Source organism: Mesoplodon densirostris, chromosome 2, assembly GCF_025265405.1.
Source record: "Mesoplodon densirostris isolate mMesDen1 chromosome 2, mMesDen1 primary haplotype, whole genome shotgun sequence".
Taxonomy (NCBI): domain Eukaryota; kingdom Metazoa; phylum Chordata; class Mammalia; order Artiodactyla; family Ziphiidae; genus Mesoplodon; species Mesoplodon densirostris.
This window is the reverse complement of record NC_082662.1, coordinates 174,801,611-174,825,301: the sequence shown is the minus strand read 5'-3', so window position 1 is coordinate 174,825,301 and position 23,691 is coordinate 174,801,611. Positions and strand designations below refer to the sequence as shown.

Genomic DNA, 23,691 nt, shown 5'->3' with positions numbered 1-23,691 from the left:
AGAGAGGTTCAGTCATGATTAATAAGAAGCAGATCCAGATTAAGAACTTAGAACTTTTTCCTATCCTCTCCTCTTCCATTTCCATCGACTCTCATAGACCTACATTTTTAGTTACTTGCATTAATGGAGTGTGGTAGAAAAGAGGATAATTGAAAAGTTGGCTTTAGTATACGTACTTTAAATATTAATATGGATATGTGTTTTGGTAACTGGTTAACAAAATTAACTGTCTTAAGTTTCCTGACTTCGAAGAATCAGTTTATGGGACTTCCCTGGCAGTCCAGTGGTTAAGACTCTGTGCTCCCAATGCAGGGCACACAGATTTGGTCTCTGGTCGGGGAACTAAGATCCTACATGCTGCGCAGCAAGGCCAAAAAAAACCCCAAAAGAATCAGTTTAAATAATAGCTAATGCTTATATAATACCTATTAATATGTGCCAGACACTGTTCTAGGCATTTTACATATAAGGTCAATTCATATCCATAATAGCTCTATTAATGATACTGGTATTATATGCATTTTTACAAACCAAGGTACAGAAACGTTGAGTGCTTTGCCTAGGGTCACATAGCTAGTAAGTTATAGAGCCAGGAATTAAGTGAAAGCTGTCTGGCTCTGGGGTCCATGTTTTTTTTTTTTAATTTATTTTATTGAAATATAGTTGATTTACAATGTTGTGTTAATTTCTCCTGAACAGCAGAGTGATTCAGTGTATCACACTGAATTCTTTTTCATATTCTTTTCCATTATGGTTTATCACAGGGTATTGAATATAGTTCCCTGTGCTATACAGTAGGACCTTGTTGGTTATTATCCATTCTATATGTAATAGTTTGCACCTGCTAATCCCAAACTCCTAATCCATCCCCCCTCTCCCCTTTGGCAACCACAAGTCTGTTCTCTATGAGTGTGTTTCTGTTTCATAGGTAAATTCATTTGTGTCATATTTTAGGTTCCACATATAAGTGGTATCATGTGGTATTAGCCTTTCTCTGACTTACTTCACTTAGTATGATAATCTCTAGGTCCATCCATGTTGCTGCAAATGGCATTATTTTGTTCTTTTTTATGGCTGAGTAATATTCCATTGGTATATGTACCACATCTTTATCCATTCATCTGTCACTTTTCAAATTATAGTTTTCTGTGGATATATGCCCAGTAGTAGATTACAGGATCATATAGCAACTCTACTTTTAGTTTTTTGAGGAACCTCCAAACTGTTTTCCATAGTAGCTGCACCAATTTACATTCCCATCAACAATGTAGGAGGGTTCCCTTCTCTCCACATGGGGTCCATGTTCTTGACCAATATATTCTGTGACTTCAGTGGAAAGCAACTAGAGGAAGTTGTAATGTCAATAACGCTGTGATAATAACTTAAAAGTATATTATTCCTGTGAGAAAATTTAGTATAAGATTTTCCCTGAGTTTAATTTTCAGATAATTTATAACTGTGTATTTTATCTTCCCAAAGATAATGATCAATTTCAGTACTCATATGATGTGCATTTATTGGCTTTCTGTTGTGTGTTAGGCATGTGTTAAATTTTACTGGATCATCTCATTTAGTTTGCAGTCATTCTGACAAAAGTATCTAGGATCATTAAAATGCAAGTTCCACTACAGTGGGAATCTTATCTGCCTTGTTAACTGCTGTATCTTCAATGCCTAGAACAGCGTCCAAAACATTGGAGGTACTCAAATATTTTTTGAACAAAAATTGTAGTAGTGTTATTAACAGAAGGGACAACCAAGACTTAGAGAAGTTTTAGTACTTGTGTGTGGTCATATATATAAAAAGTAGCAGAGTCAAGATATAAGCCTGGATATCTGTTATCAAATATCAGATATCAAAATCTGTGCTCTGGTACAGTATTGCCTCTTACGCAGATGTATTTGGACTCAGTCCTGTAAGCAGTGACTGGGCACTGCAAGTCTTTGAGAGGGGATTGGTGTGATAAAAGCAGTTTTAGGAATGCAGCTCTCTCAGAGATGTGTCATATAAATTAAATTTCATGTGTCATGTAGAAGAATGAGCATAGGGGAAAAGTCAGACCATTGCATCAATCTAGTATTGACGCAGTGAGGTTGGACTAATATTCTTTTATTTACTCAAAGAATAAATTTGAGTAATATTTCAAGGTAGAAACTGACAGAATGTGTTGGCTTAATTTGAGCAGAAATTGGAGGAGGTAGATAATTAGCAGGTTTTGAATATAGGTACTTGGATAGAAAATAGATTGATAGCAACAGGGAAATCAGTAACTGAAATAGGGATATCAGGAGAAGTCTTTTTTTTTTTTTCTTTTAAGGGTTCCATATGATCAATTTTATTTTATTTTATTGAATTTAAGATGACAGCAGGAACTAAGTAAGCAAGTAACTGAAGATAATACCACTAAATTTGGGGGAAAAGATAGGAAAAGATACCCTGCATACTGAGATAAATATCCTGCAGATAGGGAAAAAATACTACTGTTTCTTAAATTTAATCACAATAATTAAGTGAACAGTTGTACTTTGTTCCCCCTAAAATAGCCAAACTATCGAGCATATTACTAAACTAGTGGAAGAACACGGCAGTGATATCTGGTGGACTCTTCCCCCGGAGCAACTTCTTCCAAAAGAAGTCTTATCTCAGGTAAATTTCTATTCGTATTTAACAGCCTTTGTTAGGTATTGCACGATTTAATGACAACACGGGATTCCCTGGGAGTTAAAAAGTAGTTATGTTCTCATGTCAAGTTCATGAGTTGATTCATTGTAAATGAGGAGCTGGTGCAGTTTGAGAGCAGACATTTTTATTTAGCTAGAGAAGCTGGGTATATAGTGCAGCAGTAGAGTGTGAGGGATATTTGCTGTCTCACTGAGGGCCAAGATTGATTTTAACTGCTTTGTTGGCTGAGCAGAGAGAGGCACTTTTGACTGTGAGAAAACAGTGCCTAACGCTGGTGTATCAGGACTTTGTAGGACATGAATTCGAGTTAACTATGGTATCACATATTGAAAAATCCAAATTGGAAGATTATTTCAAGAAATAAAAAGTTTATATTTCCATTAGTAAATGTGTAGTTAAGTGGCCACAATCACTTTTACATGCAAATGAAGCAGTTGTACCTAATTGCAAAATACTTAAAAATGTCTGAATTTCATTTTAGAATGTGAATTTAATGGTTGTAAGTATTTCATTTTCTTAAGACCTTTCTGGGTATTAATTGTAAATGTTGTGATGGCTGTGTAATTAAAATGTTTTTACATTATCTTACTAGGTTGGTGGTCCTGATGCTTTGGAGTATGTGCCTGGTCAGGATATTTTGGACATCTGGTTTGACAGTGGAACTTCATGGTCTTATGTTCTTCCAGGTAATTTAAAATAGTAGATTAAATACCAATCAAGCAGTTTTGAAAATAAATAAATGCTATCAGAAGAAATCTATAATCAAAACTCTTTTTTATGCTTTATTTGGAAGTACATCTGCTATAATATAATTTTAGATCTGGAAGAGCTATTGGATCTTTTAATCATTTTTAAAAAATGATTAAAAATCATTTAATCCAATGCTTTCTAAACTTTTTTTTTCCAGTTGAAATTTTTATATAGAACCACAATACATAAGATAATAAAAATGGGAATTTTCTTCCTCCTCTCTGTCAGCTCATTCTCCTTGACCCCAAGGCACTCAGTTCTGTAAAACAAAGTTTGGAAATCACTGAAATAGCCTGACCCAATCATTTTTCAGAAGAGGAGATGAGATTGGAGTAGGGTCCAATTAGGTGATGGTTACATAGCTTAGTGTCAGGCTAGAAGTTGGTTACCCTGCTTTCCGGTTCTCATTCGTCTGTACTCTATTACCTTCTCACAGCTTTACCCCTGTCTATGCAGACAGCTGACTAATTTCTACTTCCTCACAGTTAGGGGAGGCTTTTGACTCCGTGCATAAAAAGGGAGGCGAGATTGGGCAGGAATTAGAAGGGATAGGAGCAGGCACACAGAGGACGTGTTTAGATGTGAGAAGATACCTTCAAGGATACTCAGTGAGAAGCTAGAAGTGAAATGAAACGGAGCTGCTCCCCACTGTGAGGTTAAAGACCAGGATGACGTGCCAGGGAAGCAATGCTGCATCAGATAGGTCCTCACATTGCTGCTGCGTGCTGGCTTTTACCCAGGAGATCCTGTTTGCTTTCTGGAGCAAAGGAATGTGGGAAAACAGCTTGCCTGTTCAGCTTACCATTGTTAAAGGGACGAAGAGGGATCGTGGTCAAGTTTTACCTGGGCTGTACTTCTGGTAGTAGGCCTCATTCCTGAGAGGACAGCAATATGATCCCTAGCAGGTAAATGGCTAGGAATGCTCTAATTGGGCCTTTCTTTCAGCGTAGGAAATTTGAAAAGCAAAATACACAGAAATTCATGCTTACTCTGTATTATAGCTAAACTGTACATAAAAATTCATAATGATCTAATATGTTAACATATTAATATAATTTTTATTGTATGCAGTAATTTTCAGAATTATTATTTCATATGTTTCTCCCACCGTACTCAAGAGAAAATATTGCCAGTTTAGGTACTTTGTTTTCCTAAATTATATTGAAAATGTCAGCAGATAACACTACAGAAGGTAGGTAGGTAGGTTAAATAGTGTTATGTTATAAACAGGAAAAAAGAGTTACCTCCTGCCACATTTGGGGCAGCATCCTGAATTTCAAAATAGAATAAATATGCCATATGTGAAATAGTGCTTATAAAGTATATTTCAAAGTTCATTAGCTGCCTCAGCCTTGGTGAGAATTGCTGCTACTGGCATTGTTGCTTTTTAATTTCTAAAGTGATTTTATGTTACCAAGTGCAGCAAGTGCAAATTATACCTGGAGCCATTGACTGTTAAACTGTGTGAAAATTGTCATTAAAACCTATCTGTGCTGCTGTCGGTGGTACAGATAGAGTTTAGTCATACTATTTCAAGTTTGTTCTTAACCAGATATTTGACAGTGACAGAAATAGTTTATCAAACGAAATTAGTGGTAAAAATGCACCTAATCCGTAAATCATTTTTTCCTTCCATGTCATATATAGCTAATTAATTCAAAGAAAGAAAATCATTTTGCCATTTAAACATGTGTGCTGCATGCATAGGAGGGTGCCAGAGCATATGTAAACTATCTTCACAGATAATACACAAACCCTATTTTATTTTATTTTATTTTGGCCGCGCTGTGCGGCTTGTGGGTTCTTAGTTCCCCGACCAGGGATTGACCCTGGGCCCCCGGCAGTGGAAGTGCTGAGTCCTAACCACTGGCGCACCAGGGAATTCCCACAAACCCAATTTTAGACTGTAGTTTCTACTTTTTCACTGAGATTTTATATTCCTCTTCCTCAAAAAAAAGTAAAGAATAAATAAAATAAGAAAAATCTTAGGAGATTGATCAGCAACTTAGATTAATTGATTTATATTTCATCCTGTTTTCCTCCCTTTTCTTCTTTCATGATAAAAAATTTCAAAAGATAGGCAGAAAGAATGAGGTGGGAAGGAGTCCAGATACTAGGTGAATTCATAGTTCAAAAAACCATAAAGCAAAGGTGATTTTCCTTTAAAAAACAAAACAAAATGAGCAGTCACCTACTTTCCTGGGAAGGCTTATTGTACTTTTCATTCTCAGATGGCTTGTATCAAGTCTAATATGAAATGATTCAATGTCTGCATGTTTCCTTGAGAGTGTATTATTGCAAAGTAAAATCAGCTTGATTTTGAGCTTAATTTTAGATACCAGTCTTCATCAGTATCTACTAATGTTTAACGAGTTGAATTTGGTGATTACATAGCATACATAGCTAGTTTTACTTTTTGGTGACAGATTTTATGGCAGTGAAAGAGATTTGGCTTCTGTTTTCACACCAGGTCAAGTACCTGGTGAGTTCTTTGTGAGTTTCACTGTGAGTGAGTTCAAGGACAGTAAAACTTAAGAAACTGAAACTTGAACACTTTCTGAAAGGGAATGGCATTTAAAGTGAATTATACATAAGTAATAAGTCATATCCATATTTCTAAAACATTCCTTAAATGTTTACCAAAGACATTAATTATTGCACTGATTTAAAAGTAATTAATATTTAAACTTTTTAAAAAATAGCTTTATTTCTTTGAAAAAAATTGTATAGACGAGCTTATTTACAAAGCAGAAATAGAGACACAGACGACAAACTTATGGATACCAAAGGGGAAGGGGGGTGGTAGGATGAATTGGGAGATTGGGATTGACCTATATACACTGTTGATACTATGTATAAAATAGGTAACTAATGAGGACCTACTGTATAGCACAGGGAGCTCTACTCAATGCTCTGTGGTGACCTAAATGAGAAGGAAATCCAGAGAGGGGATATATGTATAGCTGATTCACTTTGCTGTACAGTATAAACTAACACAATATTGTAAAGCAACTATACTCCAATAAAAATTTTTAAAAATAAAGTAAAACTAATTAATGTTAAAAAAAATTTTTAAATAGAAAAGTAAAGAGAATTCATACCCCTTGTACCCCTTCCCCACAGCCTTCCCATTATCAGCATCCCACACCAGAGTGGTCTATTTGTTACATTCGATGACCCACGTTGACAAATCATTATCATCCAGGGTCCACAGTTTACATTAGAGTTCACTCTTGGTGATGTACATTCTGTGGGTTTTGACAAATGTATAATGGCGTGTATCACACAGAATCGTTTGATGGCCCCCCAAATCTTCTGCTCCACCTTTTCATCCCTTGTTCCCTACTAACCCCTGGCAGCCACTGATCTTTTTACTGTCTCCATAATTTTGCCTTTTCCAGAATGTGGTATAGTTGGAGTCATACAGGATGTAGCCTTTTCACTTTGGCTTCTTTTACTTAATAATATGTATTCAAGGTTCCTCCATGTCTTTTCATGGCTTGATAGCTCATTACTTTTTAGTGCTGAACAGTACTTCCTTGTCTGGATGTACCACAGTTTATCCATTCACCTGGTGAAGTAATTAGTGTTTTAAAATATTTATTCTACATCATTTCTGATTCTTTTTAACAGATAAATAACTTGAAGTGAAGAAAAGAGATCATTTTTTGAAACAGAAACTTAGATTTACAAATAAGTTTTTTTTAAGTTACCCTTTTAAGGACATATACAGTACTAATAGCTTAATTTCAAAATAATAATGATTATTTTTAGCAATTATTTTTTGTTTAAATTATTTTTAAATGTATGTACATTAAACAGTACTTTTGCCAAATGTTTGTGCTGGTTCTACAACCTGCCTTCTTAGTTCAATATAATAATCTTGCTCAAAATTCATCAATTCAGCAAAATTATACAAATTTAGTAATGAAATTATAGATTACTCAGTTTTTTGCTAATTCCTCTTTGATAGTAATTTTTTTTTTTTTTTTTTTTTTTTGCTGTACGCGGGCCTCTCACTGCTGTGGCCTCTCCCGCTGCGGAGCACAGGCTCCGGACACACAGGCTCCGCGGCCATGGCTCGCGGGCCCAGCCGCTCCGCGGCATGTGGGATCTTCCGGGATCGGGGCACGAACCCGTGTCCCCTGCATCGGCAGGCGGACTCCCAACCACTGCGCCACCAGGGAAGCCCGATAGTAATTTTTTAGTAGTTGGTTTATCCTTTAAATTTTTACCATACCTAAATCACAATTCTAGAGGTATTGAACAGTTGTTTCCTCTAAGCATGAATCTTTACTTTTTTTTTTTCGGCTGCGCAGGCGACTTGCAGGCTCCCAGTGTCCTGACTAGGGATTGAACCCGGGTCACAGGAATGAAAGCCTAGAATCCTAACTACTAGGCCACCAGGGAATTCCTACAGTTTTCATAAGAGCGAAAGTTATTGTAAAGAAATACTAACTTTTTACCACATGGTTAATTGCTACTTTTCCTGGAATTTTACGACACCGAACATAATACTATGTCTCCATAAGAAGTTTCTAAATTTTTCTTTCACTAAAAGATCTATGCAGGGGCTTCCCCGGCGGTCCAGTGGTTAAGACTCCACACTTCCAATGCAAGGGGTGCCCTGGTTGGGGAACTAAGATCCCCATGCTGCCAAGAAAACATTAAAAAATAATGATAATAAAATTATTTAAAAAATCTATGCAGGAAGGAAAAACGATAAAAAATAGGCAGAAAAAAAAACGGGCACTGTTTCTCCCTCTTGTACACTGCTGGTGGAAGTGTAAATTGGCACAGACCTACCAGAAGGGGTTTTCACATTATGCGTCAAAAGCTTTGAAGTAGTTTTCTGTCTTTTGACTGAGTGATTCCACTTACAGGAATCTATTCTGTAGAATAGAAGTAATCAGATCTGGATGAAAAATTATGTGTGAAGATATTCATTACAGTGTTATTTCAAATAGTAAATGACATTGACCAACAACCCAATGTCCATCTGTAGAAAAATGGCTAAAGTGATATGGCATACGTTCATATGATAGAATGATATGCCTTCATTAAGTCATGTTTTTGAACATTTTTGAACATTAAATGGTCATGGGAAAGTATTATTTAAGGGTGTGTTAAATTTTTAAAAGTGCAGAATACAAAGATGTAGGATATTTACTCATGTAAATATCGGTATGCATAGACAAAATAGCGGAAGGAAATATGCTGAAATAAACTGATTATCTCTGGGTATTGGGAATATATGTGATTTTATTTTCTTGAACTTTACTGTTTCACAAGTTTATTAAAGTGAGAATGTGCTTTTTGTTGTTAGAAAAAATTAAGCATTACTAAAAATAAACTTACTAGAACAGAAAATAGTCCCAATAATTAATTATATGAGGTTGTTAAATGATTCTACAGTATACCAGCACTTGAGTTTGACTGTGGTTTGTATTACTTACCATCCAAGACTAAACTTCTCATCCTCATTTTGAAAGTTCCTGTAAACTTTATCTTTTCATTTCTTACTCAGTGCTTTGCTACTCCAAAACTTTCCCACTTCCATCTTTTCCTTCTGGTTTCATACACCATCTTGACAGGCTCTTGTTTGCAGAAATTTTCTAGGGTTACACTTCCTTTTCCAGAATGATATTTTGCTCCTTACCCAATTCCAATAATTCAGCATATATGAGAATGAGAAAGACACCAAGATTTTACCCTTAATATGAGTTAGTTGTTTTGTTGTGCTATTATTAATGGCCTGATTTTATTAGGTACAACATGTGTTTCTAGGACAGAATCAGAGACCATGTATTTTAAAAGTAATTTAGTATACCTAATCACATTTTTGCAAGTATTCCTTCATATAAAACTGAAAAAATATACCAGGAAGAGTCTTTCTTAATTCTCCATCAGCAACTATCAAGTGCCCTTTATGATGTATCTTAATAATAATTAACATTTACTGAGTATTTACTGTGTGCTAAGCATGTTATATTACGTCTTTAATCTCTAGAACAACCTTATAAGGTAAATAGATTTTGGTGTTATCCTCATTTCAGAGAGGAAGAAATGGAAGCATGGAAAGGTTATGCTCAGGCCCCATGGGTAGTAAGCGCCGCAGCCAGGATTTGGACCCAGGCAGTCTGAATCTAGCCACTGTGCAGTCTTGAAATTGCTTTTCTTCTGCATAGTGTAAGTCCTTAGGCAACAGCCAGCTTTCTTAAAACTAAAAATTTTAGAGCTGGCAAAGATTTTAGAGATTATTTAAACCCCTTGTTTTTTTAGGTGTGTTAATCAAAGCTTGGAAGCAATGATTTCTCCAAGATGACAACTTTAGTTTGATTTCATGATTATGGACTGTCATTTCACTAGGCCAGAAGTGGGTATTTTCTGAAGAAGTGAAAATTTCTTGGGAATACTTCCTGCTATTTCATTTTCCACTTATTTCAGAGAAGGATTTCCCCTAGTGTTCTGTTATTAATCTTCTCATTAATTATTGCTACATCCAAAATGTGGTCTCCAGTAGGAAGTTAACATTTTGGGTGGGATGAGGTTTAAGTGCTGGTATTGTAAAAGTGTAAATGGTTACAGATCAGTAGAGGAAGAAGGAAAGTAGGATACAGATGTGACACTCTAGATGTTGAGGCTAAAAGTTTTGTTCTCATTGCATAGGCATTTATCATTTTATATTATCCTAGGCTTTCCTAACTGCATAGACTAGGCTAATCTGTGTTTTCACCCTGATAACAACATAGTTATTTCTTGTTTAACAGAAAATCTACCCTATTGGCTATCATCCCCAAGAGGGCAGATAGCACAGTGCCTGCTAGGTGCTTGATAATGTTAGTCGAATTTAACTAATTTAACGTTTGATTACATTATTTCAGTTTTGTCTCCCACCTTCACCCAGATACTCTTTGTCACATAAGGATTACAACACTGAATCCTCAATGTTAGGACATAAGAGCAAATCACCATCATTTTACAAATAAAAAGGGATTGCTGAGGTTTCTTAGAGTTCTGAGTTTAGGTTTAAAATATGGAAGTAATCTTCCCCAAAGACCTCATGCTCCTTTTTTTGAAAACCATTTTTATTCTGAAAAGTCACAGAAGAGTATAAAGAAGTACATACCTTCACCTAGATTTTCCATAGTCAACATTTTGCCACATTTGCTTTATATACATATTTTCTATATGGATATATAAACAGACTTTTTTCTCTACAATTTAAAGGTAAGTTGCAGACTTGATGCTCTTTTATCCCGAAATATTTCAGTGTGTATTTCCTAAAAACATGGACAGTCTCTTGTATAACCAATATGAACATCAAAATCAGGAAATTAGCACTGATTCCATACTATTACCTATCTACAGATCTTACTCCAATTTCACCCAGTAATGTCCTATATGGGAAGAGAAAAAAATAAATAAAAAGGGGCCTAGACCCAATCTAGGATCTCATGTGACATTTAGTTATCTCTTTAGTCCCTTCATTTTGTCCTTGTCTTTCATAAACTTGACATTCATGAAGGTACAGGTGGTTTATTTTGTAGAAGATAGTACCTCAGTTTGGGTTTCTTTGATGTGTTCTCATGATTGGATTTAGATTGTGCATTTTTGGCAGAAATATCACAGAAGTGATACTGTGTCCTTTTCAGTGCGTCATGTCAGAAGTCACATGATGTCTTTGCTGGTGATGTTTAACTTTGATCACTTGGTTAAGGTGGTGCCTGCCCATTTTCTCTTGCAGAGTTACTCCTCCCCCACCCCCATCTCCCCATCGTAATTGTTATTATACGTACAGTTGACCCTTGAACAACGTTGGTAGGGTCACCGACCCTCCATATTCGTGGTTCCACATCCATGGATACAGCCAACGGCAGATCATGTAGTACTATAGCACGTATTTAGTTAAAAAATTCCGGGTGTAAGTGGGCACTCATATTTCAAACCTGTGTTGTTCAAGGGTCAACTGTATCTTGTAGAGAGATACTTTAAGACTGTGGAAATATCCTGTTTTCTCACCAGATTTTTACCTAGTATTTAAGCCTCCTTGATGATTTTTGACTGAAATGATCATTACTTATGATGTTTGCCAAATGGTCCCGTATTTCGGATTTTTAACTCTTGAATTAACTGTTGTTATTTGTTGAATGCTGAAGTAGCTCTCAAGCTTGCGTACATACATGTCCTAACGAATTTGAGGCTAAATTATTTGTACAGCATTTTTTTTTCTTTTGCCATGTTTTTTCTTAAAGACTTAATTTTTTAAGAGCAGTTTCAGGTTCACAAGACTTAATTTTTTAAGAGCAGTTTCAGGTTCACAGCAAAATGAAGAGGAAGGTGCGGAGATCTCCCTGTACCCTCCGCCCTCACACAGGCAGTCTTCCCTGTTATCAGGGTCCCCCACCAGAGTGGTACATGTGTTACAATGGATGGACCTACCTTGACACATCATCATCATCCAAAGTAGATAGTCTACATTAGGGTTTACTCTTTGGACAAATGTATAATGACCTGTGTCCATCATTAGAGTATCATTCGGAGTATTTTCACTGCCCTAAAAATCCTCTGCACTCTGCCTGCTCATCCCTCCCCTGCCCCGCCACCAACCTCGTGCCTCAACCCCTGGCTCATAGGGCTTTTGTATGCTTTGCCCATCTTTTGACTGGGTCGTTGTCAAATTAGAAGTTAATAACTCGCCCTTTATAAGACATTTTTTCCTAATTTGTTTAATATCTTGGTTAAGTGCATACGCTCCGTGGCCAGATGGTCTACATTTAGACTCCATGTCTACTGCTTACTGTCTGCATAACCTTGGGCAAGTTATAAAATCTCGCAGTGTCTTACTTTCCTCGTCAGTAAAATGGGGATAATAACAATATCTACCTTCTAGAGTTACTATGAGAATGAAATGACTTAACATATAAAGTTATTGGATACTCAGCAAATAATTGTTGAATTAATAAAAATAGTTTATTTTCATAAAGGATTTAACTGGAAATATTGATACTGGTAGTTAATATGAATCAGTCCCTAATTTAGATAATATTTTAGTTATCTGTGGTTTGGGAGATCATACTCCAAGGTTTATTTTCTTTATCTTGATTAATAAATTGGCAGTGAGGGTAACAGCCCAAGTGAATGCAACCTAGCCGTTGGGTGTAGCATGACACAAGACATAAGTAACATGATTCCTTTTAATATTTTAATACCTTGATAAACATTCATTTCCATTTTCCTATTTAATTAACTTAAATTTCTGTTTTTTCATATTTATTTTTGAGGTACTGACCAAAGAGCAGATTTGTACTTGGAAGGAAAAGACCAGCTTGGGGGTTGGTTTCAGTCTTCCTTATTAACAAGTGTGGCAGCAAGGAATAAATCACCTTTTAAGTAAGTATTACACCTGAGCTAAACAAGTCAGCACACGGTTGAGTATTTCTACTGAACATTCACCAGTGTGTGAAGCACTGTACTGAATAATATGTATATGATAAAACACTGCCGTTAATTAGCTTACAGTCTGCAGTCTCAGGAGAGAAATAGGTTTGAAGTAAAAAAAAAAAAAAAAAATAGAGACAAAAACAGAGCAATACAGAGAAGCCTTGTCACTCCAATACAGATCATAATTCCTAGAAGAGGTAAAACCGGCATTGACTGGAGTAGTGGAGAAACCCTCACAGATGGATGTGGAGAAGGATATTCTAGCTTGACTGAGGACAGCCTCAGTCAGATATCCTTACATTTGTAATTTCCACAAGTGGCTAATGGATGGAAATATTTCTTGAGTGAATTTTATTAAATGAGGGATTCTTATTTAGTTACAGAGAATAGCTTTTCCTTATTCAAATATGTCAATAGAGGTCCTAATCAGAAAGATTCTTAAATAGCTTAAGATTTTTGCTATCTTAAAGTGAAAACCCATCTCACAATTTGCATGTTTTGTATTTCTTGTATAACATGCTTTTAAAAGTCGATAGAACAGCAGATACATATTTCTCTCAAATTGTCCTTTTGAAGATAATTTTGTGGTGATAATTTTTTTTTTTTTTTGCGGTACGCGGGCCTCTCACTGTTGCAGCCTCTCCCGTTGCGGAGCACAGGCTCCGGATGCGCAGGCTCAGCGGCCATGGCTCACGGGCCCAGCCTCTCCGCGGCGTGTGGGATCTTCCCAGAGCAGGGCATGAACCCGTGTCCCCTGCATCGGCAGGCAGACTCTAAACCACTGCGCCACCAGGGAAGCCCTAATTTTTTTTTTAAGACATACTTTTTCCTGGTTAGTTTTAATGATCAAAATCAGTACATAATAGATGCTCAGGAGATAATTGTTTAGTGAATGTAAACATAAAAATTTTGTTTATAAGTAGAGAGCTTACTGTTTAACTATCAGGATAAATAAGTAGCTGAGAATCAGACTTTGAAGAAAAGTTTTCATACATAATTTGTCAAGAAAAATGATTTTTATGTCAAACTAAGTTACTCTTTAAGCTGTGAGTCATCTTCAAAAAGACCATCATCATTGTGTTCATTATTATAATAGCTAATTTGTCTTCTTAGGACAGTGGTTGTTCATGGATTTACCCTTGGAGAAAAGGGAGAAAAGATGTCCAAGTCCCTCGGGAATGTCATTGATCCTGATGTTGTCATCAATGGAGGACAAGTAGGTGGTTCCCTAAAAATTCATTTTATTTCTGTTTTAAGGCTAAGTTGGCAGCCAGAACCCTTAATATAGTTACTTCAATGTAAAGAAAAAAAAAACCTCACAAAACTATCTTTTATACTAATAGCAAATGCTTTACCATGTTTTAAATCTAGACTCTCAAATGATACGTGATTTTTTTTTTTTTTTTTGAAAAAGGGCAGGGTTGGGATTGTAGCCCTTTTGCCTCATTTCAGGTCTGAATCTCCAGTTAGGTCCTGAGCCATGCTATCCCTCTTTTAATTGTCTGAACTCTAAAACTTTATAAACTGTAGTTTTACAGTTAAACAGAAACAGTATAGGAAAAAAATGTGATCACATCTTCTAAATGCATGTGTCAGGGAATTCCCTGGAGGCCCTGTGGTTAGGACTTGGCTCTTTCCCCATGGGGGCCCAGGTTCAATCCCTGGTCAGGGAACTGAGATCCCGCAAGCCGCGCAGCCATAAATGAATGAATGAATGTTTTATTATTCTTGGAAATGATACACTTTAAAGCAAGTCATTAATGAACATCAGTCTGGTGTTGCTGATATATTGGTTTATTTTGGAGTTGCTTTCAGAAAAGAAATCCCTTCTCTGTTATTTTACTCCCTTGGCTTTTTACTGCCTTCCTAGTGTCCAGTAATCAGTTCTCTTTATTGGAGTAGCTTGGGAATATTGAGAGGGAAAAGCAATCCTTCCCCTCCCCCGGCCCGCTCCCCCATCACAGACGCATCTGGGGCAGTACTCTGTCCACCTGCTGTAGTGGCTGTTTACTGACATGACAGGAAGTCACTGAACAAGACTGCAGGCCGAACTCTCCCTTTTTCCAGTTTTGTTGTTGTTTTAGATTCAGCCTGATCTCTGAGATCGTTAGCCCTTATTTCATTACAGTACGGGTATATTGTATGCTTACATTTTGCTCAAACATTTCTGAATAGGAGTCTTACCTAAAGCCTCTGTTCACCAAATTGTAATCGAAAGCCATTTATATGTTTATATGTTTTTTTCCCTCAATGAAAAGGATCAAAGCAAAGAGCCTCCCTATGGTGCTGATGTCCTTCGCTGGTGGGTCGCTGAGTCCAATGTCTTCAGTGAAGTGATAATTAGTCCATCTGTACTGAATGCTGCCAGAGATGATATTAGCAAGGTCAGAGTCACTACTCTTTCTATTATGTACTATTCCCGAATGAAAAGTTTACTGAGTCATTGTTAAAAAAAAAAATGAGGCACATTTTTGTTGGCACTTCACAACTAAATGAAAATGAGTTCTCCACATGTTATGAGCTTTTAAAAATATCCTGTGCTAATTTATTTGTTTAAAAATATAAGTAGTAATGCTGATAATTTTATACACTTTTTATATTTTATTTTAATATAATATGAAATTATACTAATTTTGTATACTTTTTATGTGCTCAATGACTGTGCACATTTATTCCATTTATTTTTACCTACACAACATTCTTACCGACACAGATGAACAAACTTGGGCCACTGAAAGGCGATTTGCCCTTGATTTTAAAGAAATGTAATGAAAATTCAGTTTTTATGTATAAAGTACAGTGGTTGTTTCTGCAACTGAGCTTTTGAAATGAGAGTTTGTTCTCTGCATTTGTAGTCTTGTTATAGGAATGATATAACAAAGTATCCCATTAAGAAAGTAACGAGTTGGATAAAAATTATAGAGAAAGAAAATAATTTTTCAGTAATAATTGAAGGACTCATATTTTTTGACTGTATATTTTTTTCCTCAATGTTTATAGCTTAGGAATACACTCCGCTTTCTTTTGGGAAATGTGGCTGGTTTCAACCCAGAAACAGATTCTATCCCTGTTAACAATATGTATATCATAGACCAGTATATGCTACACTTACTGCAGGATTTAGCAAACAAGGTAAGTGTGCATTAATAAGATTTTGGAAATAGCACAGTTGTATGTTGAAATTTGTGTTGTACACGAGTGGAGCAAACCTTGTTAGAAATAGTATCTAAGGGAGATCAGCTCGGTGCTTTGTGACCGCCTGGAGGGGTGGGATAGGGAGGGTGGGAGGGAGGGAGACGCAAGAGGGAAGGGATGGGGGAACAGATGTATATGTATGACTGGTTCACTTTGTTATAAAGCAGAAACTAATTTAAAAAAAAAAGAAATAGTATCTAAAAGCACTAAAAAAAGTTATACTTGGGCTTCCCTGGTGGCACAGTGGTTAAGGGTCCACCTGCCGATGCAGGGGACACAGGTTTGTGCCCCGGTCCGGGAGGATCCCACATGCCGCGGAGCGGCTGGGCCCGTGAGCCATGGCCGCTGAGCCTGCGCGTCCGGAGCCTGTGCTCCGCAATGGGAGAGGCCACAGCAGTGAGGGGCCCAAGTACCGCAAAAAAAAAAAAAGTTATACTTGATAAATTCCACATGGTCCTAGGTTGATTAGGTATGAAGTCTTATGATTTCTTTCCTGGTCTCTCAAAAGACGAGAGGAGTACCTGGTGGCAGCAGTTGGCCCAGGCCTCCCCTCAGACCACATCTTTCTCTTGAAATCAGTTCCATGTATTTCTTTAATAGGAAGGAATAAAATAGAGTTGTACTTTATTTAACTGCAGAAGTATAGAAATATACATCTCAAAAGTATAGAAATAACTGAAACAATGATTCCTATGTTGTCTTATAAGATATCCTCTCATATAGAAACACAAATATTTTGTGTTTTCTCAAAAATTAGAATTGCTTCCACATACCCTTAAGAGTCGTACATGCAGATTTTTGCCCAGTTTCACTTTTCAGGCATAAATGAAGGAACAGTGGTAACTTAAACTCTTCGCTGTTTTACCATAGTGTGGCTTCATCATTTAAAACCTGATCTTTTCATCTGATGTGTGTTCTTTTGTAGTTTTCAGGGTAGACTATTCAGTGTTTTCTGAGGATAGTGACTTTCACATCCAGAAATGACGTTTTAAAGATCCTTAAGTGCTCTCGCGTTTTGCCTGTTTTGTATTTGTCTGCCTTTGAAACATATTTTGAAAAGGAACATATTTTGCTCATGATGACTTGCATTTTTATTTGCTTATCCCAGCTTCCAAATTTATTTTGGCTTTGTTCCCTAGATTACCGATTCATATAAGCAGTATGACTTTGGAAAAGTTGTTCGGCTATTACGAGCATTTTATACCAGAGAACTCTCCAACTTTTATTTCAGCATAATCAAAGATAGGTATGTATGACTGAATACTGAAATACTCAACAAGCTCTGCTTGACCGTCTGCGCTGCTTGGCAAATGTTGGAAAGCAGAGGCGAGCAAGAGGGGCTGCCCTGTACCATTATTAAGAAGTTGGGTTCTTGAGTCAAGTCTGATTAGGAAGTTTCATCCTGTCACTTACTAGCTTTATGAGCTGAGGCAATTTATCCTATAATCTCAGTTTTTTAATCTGTAAAATGGTGATGATAATACCTGTCTCAGAATGTGGAAATGGAAAGATACAATATAAGTAATGTGCTGAATGCTGTGTTTGACAAAGTAAGTGGCTCAGTAAGTACTAGCTGTGAATATGAGGTAATGAATGTAGTGCTTGTCCTCAGGAGTTTGCTGATCTTGAGGGGCATATTTCTCAGAAGTATTCAGGCAGTTATTAATCTAATGACATTGTATAACATCAGCGATACCCTTTTAGAGGCAGGCTTGGTGCTGTCTTCATGTTTTGCTTCAGAATGCAGGCGACACGGTGTGACTCTTATTTGTGACAGTAACTGAGCCAGTGTGAGGTGTCAGCCCCAGTCTATCAGCACCTCAGGGACCTTCCACTGGGACTGTAACTCCCAGTCCTTCCCTTGACACACTGAGAGGGTCATAGGGGTGGGGAGTCACATTTTAAATACCTTCAACTAGCTTACTAATTTTCCTTTAACACAGTTGTCTAGATTCTAGCTATTATTGATCGGAAAAACAGAATTGGACATAGCGTAGGTATGAGAGTTTTTGAGGAGGTGGGCACACTTGGAAGGCATAGAGGATCTTATCAAAAAAGTTGTATGGGGCTTCCCTGGTGGCGCAGTGGTTAAGAATCCGCCTGCCAGGGCCTCCCTGGTGGCGCAGTGGTTGAGAGTCCGCCTGCCGATGCAGGGGATACGGGTTCGTGCCCCGGTCTGGGAGGATCCCATATGCCGCGGAGCGGCTGGGCCCGTGAGCCATGGCCGCTGGGCCTGCGCGTCCGGAGCCTGTGCTCCGCAACGGGAGAGGCCACAACAGTGAGAGGCCCACATACCGCAAAAAAAAAAAAAAAAAAAAAAGAATCCGCCTGCCAGTGCAGGGGACATGGGTTCGAGCCCTGGTCCGGGAAGATCCCACATGCCGCGGAGTGGCTAGGCCCTTGAGCCACAAGTACTGAGCCTGCGCGTCCGGAGCCTGTGCTCCGCAACGGGAGAGGCCGCGACAGTGAGAGGCCCGCGCACCGATGAAGAGTGGCCCCGGCTCACCGCGACTGGAGAAAGCCCGCGCACAGAAATGAATACCCAACACACACACACACAGGCACACACACACTTGTATGATGGAATATTTGATCCTTTAATTAGAGACGTTGGAGCCATAGGCTTAGGCACTGTCAGAATGAACTCAGCCTGAGGCAGATCCCACCTTGGCAGTCATCGTGTACAAAGTGTTGCCAACCGCTCAATAAGTTGTTCTTCAACAGGCTTTATTGTGAAAATGCAGATGATCCCAAACGACGCTCTTGTCAGACTGCATTAGCCGAAATTTTGGATGTAATGGTTCGTTCTTTTGCTCCCATTCTTCCTCACTTGGCTGAAGAGGTATTCCAGTACATACCTTACATTAAAGGTAAGAAATACTTGATTTGTTCTCTGAATGAGAAAGACCCCAGCTGAGGGTGCAGCTTCTCATTTTATTTACTTCACAAAAGAGGCACTTACTCATCTACAGTGACTGTTTTGTGGCCTTTTGCATCTCTATCATTTAGTAGTTTCTGCACCTGTGTGTGGAGTAGGATGAATTTCAGCATGGTCTTCATGCCACCTTAAAGTGTTTTCTGAAATGTATTAGCAGCTTGACTATATTGAGAAATCACTTTTTTCTTAAATACCTGTATAAATGTCAGAAATATATTTTAGGCTTTTACTAAAACGAAGTATAGTACCTGTTAGTGAATATTTTTATAATAGTTTTTTCTGTTTGGTTGTATTAATAAGCTTACAGAAAATTAGAAACTGTAGAATTTTAGCAAGAGGACAAAAGTCACTCATGATCTTACTTATAACCCAGAGACAACTACTGTAATATTGGGATATTTCTTTCTATTTTCTTCTAGGCATCCTTTGAGATCTCACTGTATATATTTATCCTTTGTTTACATTTCCAAATGTTGATATAAATGTTTGGTAAGCATTTAGGATGGCTCCGTGCTGTCATAAATAACAATTCTTATTTTCCATGCATAGTAAATATTTAATGGTTTGAGCCTTATATACAGTTTAAAATATATGTAAATTGGTTAACTTTTTTTTTTTTTAAGAACCCAAGAGTGTTTTTCGTACTGGATGGATTAGAACCAGTTCTATCTGGAAGAAGCCCGGACTGGAAGAAGCAATAGAGGGTGCATGTGCGATGAGAGATTCATTTCTTGGAAGCATCCCTGGCAGAAATGCAGCTGAGTATGAGGTTATCATTGTGATCGAGCCTGGACTGCTTTTTGAGATAATGGAAGTAAGCAGCAATTTGTTCCTTTTGAAATGGTGTTCATATCATACAGCTTCATGTGAAATTCAGTTTTAAAAAATCTCAGTGTAAATAATATATTTTTAAAAATTTATAAATTAGGATTTCTGTCTTCTAATCCTAATACTAATCACTGATTCTTTGTTTCCGACTTCTCTGTGCTTCCTTTTTCTTCTCTTATGAAACATGTACCGTTGCTACTTATTTTTTATAGGTTGGGATGGGAAGGTGTAATAAAGTTCTATTTGAAATGTAAGCCCTCAGGGCTAATTAGACAATACGGCAGTTGTATCAGAATACACAAAAATCGGGAGCTTTGAGAATTTTGTCCATCTGGACCAGATTCAAAACAAATCCAAAAAAATATTTTTTATCTTTTTCTCATGAGATCTGAAGAAAATTCATTTGCTCCAGCAAATTATCATGTGATCTCAAAGCATTCATCCTATTTTTTAATTTTCAAAAGGGCCATCAGAAGTTTCTTCTTGGGATTCTTAGGGGTTGATTGTGGGCAGACTGACTTATAGCTTAACATAGACTCAAGATTTTTCTCTAGTTTTAACGTTTGAGAAGAAAATTGGTAGTGGATATGTTTTTTAAAAAAGTTTTACTGGTATCGTAGTTTACTAAAAAATGACTGTCTCATTTGGTTGGAACTTCAATTTAAACTTTTAATAATATAATTAAATTGATTAAGATTTGAGGCTTGAAATAGCTAGTAGGTATAAGATTGTTGATCAGATAACAGAATTTTGGTAAGATGTTCACATTTTAAAATTTACAAGTTGGGAAGCTGATGACTCCATTTTATGAGCCAGGAAACTGAGCCCCATTGAAGCTGTGACCCGGCTGGGGCCACACAGCCTAGTACTGGGCTTTTCCCCTACATGTCACGTTTCCTTTGACTTCATTAGGTCTGAGTAATAAGCTGAAAACAATACAGCTTGTTTGGATCATTTATATTGGAAAAAAAATACTTTGGGATTTTCAAAAATGTGAATGTATTTTCCTTAGGAATTATACTAACTAGCTGTCTGATGGAGTCCTGGATCTGTCAATTACTAACTGTATGAACTTGTTAAAACCAAATGAATCTCTGAATCTCCTGTTTTCTCATGAGCTGATTTTTTTTTTTCCTTAAGGAATTTTGTATTACTTAGCTCACACACTCGTTTTGAAGATGGAAATTACAACAAAAAATGTAAGAGTGCTTATCAGATATCCAGATTGTGTGCTTCAGGAGAGCTCTGTGCATTACTCAGATTGTCACCATTGGTCTACAGTGCTAAAAGCAGATCCTTGTTTAGATAGTATCTTAACCCCTCTCCTACTGTAGGAAGCATGATACAGGGAAGAAGTATGCTCTGAGGTGGACAGACCTGGGCTGGAACTGCAGCTGCACTATTTACTGGTCAGGAACGCCTGGCAAGTTAACCTCTCTGAGCAAGCTTCCTCACTTGTAAAATGGGGATAAAAAAACACTGTAGCTGTTTTGTGATCATTACAAATACTGGATGGACATTTAGCCATCTAGCAAAGCCTGGCTTACAGTGTACTCTCACTCAATACTATTAATTAGAAGTGTTTAGTTATTACCTTTTATACTAGTAAGAATTGATTTATTTAATAGTATTAGCTCAGGAGGTAATGGTCCCAAAGGGTTCCTCACCAAACACAAGAACTTGCAGCATCTCTTTTTATAACCTGTTTATGGTAACAGCTTAATTTAGATAGATAGTAACTTGCAAATGCTCGTGCCCAGATGCTACAGGCTGAGGAGACTTCCAGCACCTCTCAGCTGAATGAATTAATGATGGCGTCCCAGACAACTTTGCTCTCTCAGGAACCACGAGCAGTAACTGCAGATGTAACTGAGCTTAAAGGGACATTTCTAATCAACCTAGAAGGTAAGAAGGAGCTGAGAGTAACTGGTATCTGGGGAACTGAATGATAATTATAGGTCATCTCCAGCTTTGCAGTGTGGACTACTTGTATTCTAAAGGCACATACACACTTGGAATACGGTTTCCTATGGAAGCAGAGTCAACAGTGGCCAGGTTTCAAAACTAGCTCTCAGAGTGCCATACCTTCCGACCTTGGGGACACGGGTAGGGGGAGGAGAGGGAATAAGTCATTGTCACTGCATATGAAGTCAGTCTACCTTACTTCGGTTGGCTTTTGTGCTCCTGTCCTTTGATCCCTAGTCCTGCCCAGCCCTGCCACCCTTCCCCGCTGTGGAGTCTAAAATTTCTTATGCTCACCCCAAATTAAAGTGTTATGTAGCCACTGTTAATGAAGAATCAAGGAAGAAGTTTTATTGAACTCATTCCCACACTGATATAAGCATTTTGTCATTATTTGTTTGACAGGGGATTTGTCAATTTAATTCATTCTCGTTGATGGAAAGGAGGCTGAGTAATGTTGAGAGAAAAACAGGCAGATATTTTGGGAAAAGTGATGCTGTCTGTGTTTTTCATAATAGCTTTTAGGTACCAGCAGGAGATGGGAGGCATCAGTTGAAATCTGAGGCCTGGCAGCATTGACCATGTAGTAGATTCTGGCTTAATTTGCTTTTCAAAATGTTAATCTACGTCCTCTGTGCAATGACGAGAAAATAATTTACTTTCTTTACTGTACATTACCAGTCTGAGGTCTATTCATTGTGGAGAAGTTTTTGTTTCCTTTTGTCCAAACCAAGAAGTTTCATGTGGGGACACTGCCGTTGTCAGTCTAATTGGGCTCTTTTTAAAATTCTTAAACCAGTATGTAGCTGCAGAGGCAGTGTAATTTATCAGAACTGTACCCAGATGAAGAGCTAGAAGCCCTGCTCTGCCTGAGTAGATACAGAACTCAGTGACCTGTGGAAAAATCAGTCTCTCAGGGTCTCAGATTCCTCATCTCTCCCCAGTCCGTCAGTCAGGTTGTATGAGTGAGTCCACTGTCTTGGCTGTTGATGTACAAATGTGCAAATGAAGCGGTATTTTCCAAGGCAGGAAGGAGGAAGCTTTGAAAAAGGAGCACCTGCGAAGCTTTGAAAAAGGAGCACCTGCCAACCAATTAAAAAATAAAGAGTTGTACAAGTTCAGTGCCCTATCAGAAATACTCTTCACGTGTTTTTCTTTCATAGGTGGTGATATTCGTGAAGAGTCTTCATATAAAGTACTTGTCGTGCCAACTACCAAGGAAAAATGCCCTCGCTGTTGGAAGTACACTGCTGAGTCATCAGACACACTCTGTCCGCGATGCGCAGAAGTTGTGAGAGGGAAGTAATACCTCGCTGTGTGTTGAGGGCTTTCTGAGCAAGAACTTCCTGACGGGACTGCCTGGGGGTTTAGGTGGACTGTTCACAGCACTGGAAAGAAATCCAAGATTTAGGTGATGAGTGGAAGAGTAAATGGTAGAGGATGAGTGTCAGAGTTAAGAGCTACACGTTTTTACGTTTTTTCTGTAACTAAATAAAAAATCGTGTATATATACACATGGAAAAATATATACCTATGCAGATGGATCCATAATGGACTTCCTCAGAACATAGACACTGAAAATGCTTGCCTACTAATGTGGCTCAGCAGAAAATGTTTTATATTTTATCAATCAGTCTTCTTGACTCAGTATTTAAGTTCTATAATGTCTAAAAATAAAGGCATCTGGGAAACTACTGACTGATGGTGGTGCAGAAGTTGTGAAATCCAGTAAAAACCTGTGGTTTTGAAGGGGATGGCAGAGGGGTGTCTCACTTAAGAGACGACAAGAGGAATTTCACTCCGCCTTCACAGCACGCACCGACCTTTTCAGAATAGCTAGTTGTGGGGTTGCCTCAGAAGCGAAGACATCACCAAGTTTGTTATTCTCCTGT

At 37.7% G+C, this 23,691-nt stretch overlaps 1 protein-coding gene across 1 annotated transcript in view; it reads left to right on the top strand.

Annotated features, from left to right (window-relative positions):
- The window catches only part of IARS2 (isoleucyl-tRNA synthetase 2, mitochondrial), a 79,914-nt gene extending 56,421 nt beyond the window's left edge, over positions 1–23,493 (top strand). The window contains exons 13-23 of the mRNA XM_060091425.1: positions 2,544–2,646; positions 3,275–3,368; positions 12,717–12,825; positions 13,990–14,092; positions 15,135–15,260; positions 15,877–16,008; positions 17,211–17,317; positions 18,796–18,941; positions 19,633–19,823; positions 21,598–21,742; positions 22,963–23,493. Coding sequence (XP_059947408.1) covers positions 2,544–2,646; positions 3,275–3,368; positions 12,717–12,825; positions 13,990–14,092; positions 15,135–15,260; positions 15,877–16,008; positions 17,211–17,317; positions 18,796–18,941; positions 19,633–19,823; positions 21,598–21,742; positions 22,963–23,105 — 1,399 coding nt within the window. The 3' untranslated portion in view covers positions 23,106–23,493. The remainder of the gene's footprint in view (positions 1–2,543; positions 2,647–3,274; positions 3,369–12,716; positions 12,826–13,989; positions 14,093–15,134; positions 15,261–15,876; positions 16,009–17,210; positions 17,318–18,795; positions 18,942–19,632; positions 19,824–21,597; positions 21,743–22,962) is intronic.
- The last annotated feature ends 198 nt before the right edge of the window (positions 23,494–23,691 follow it).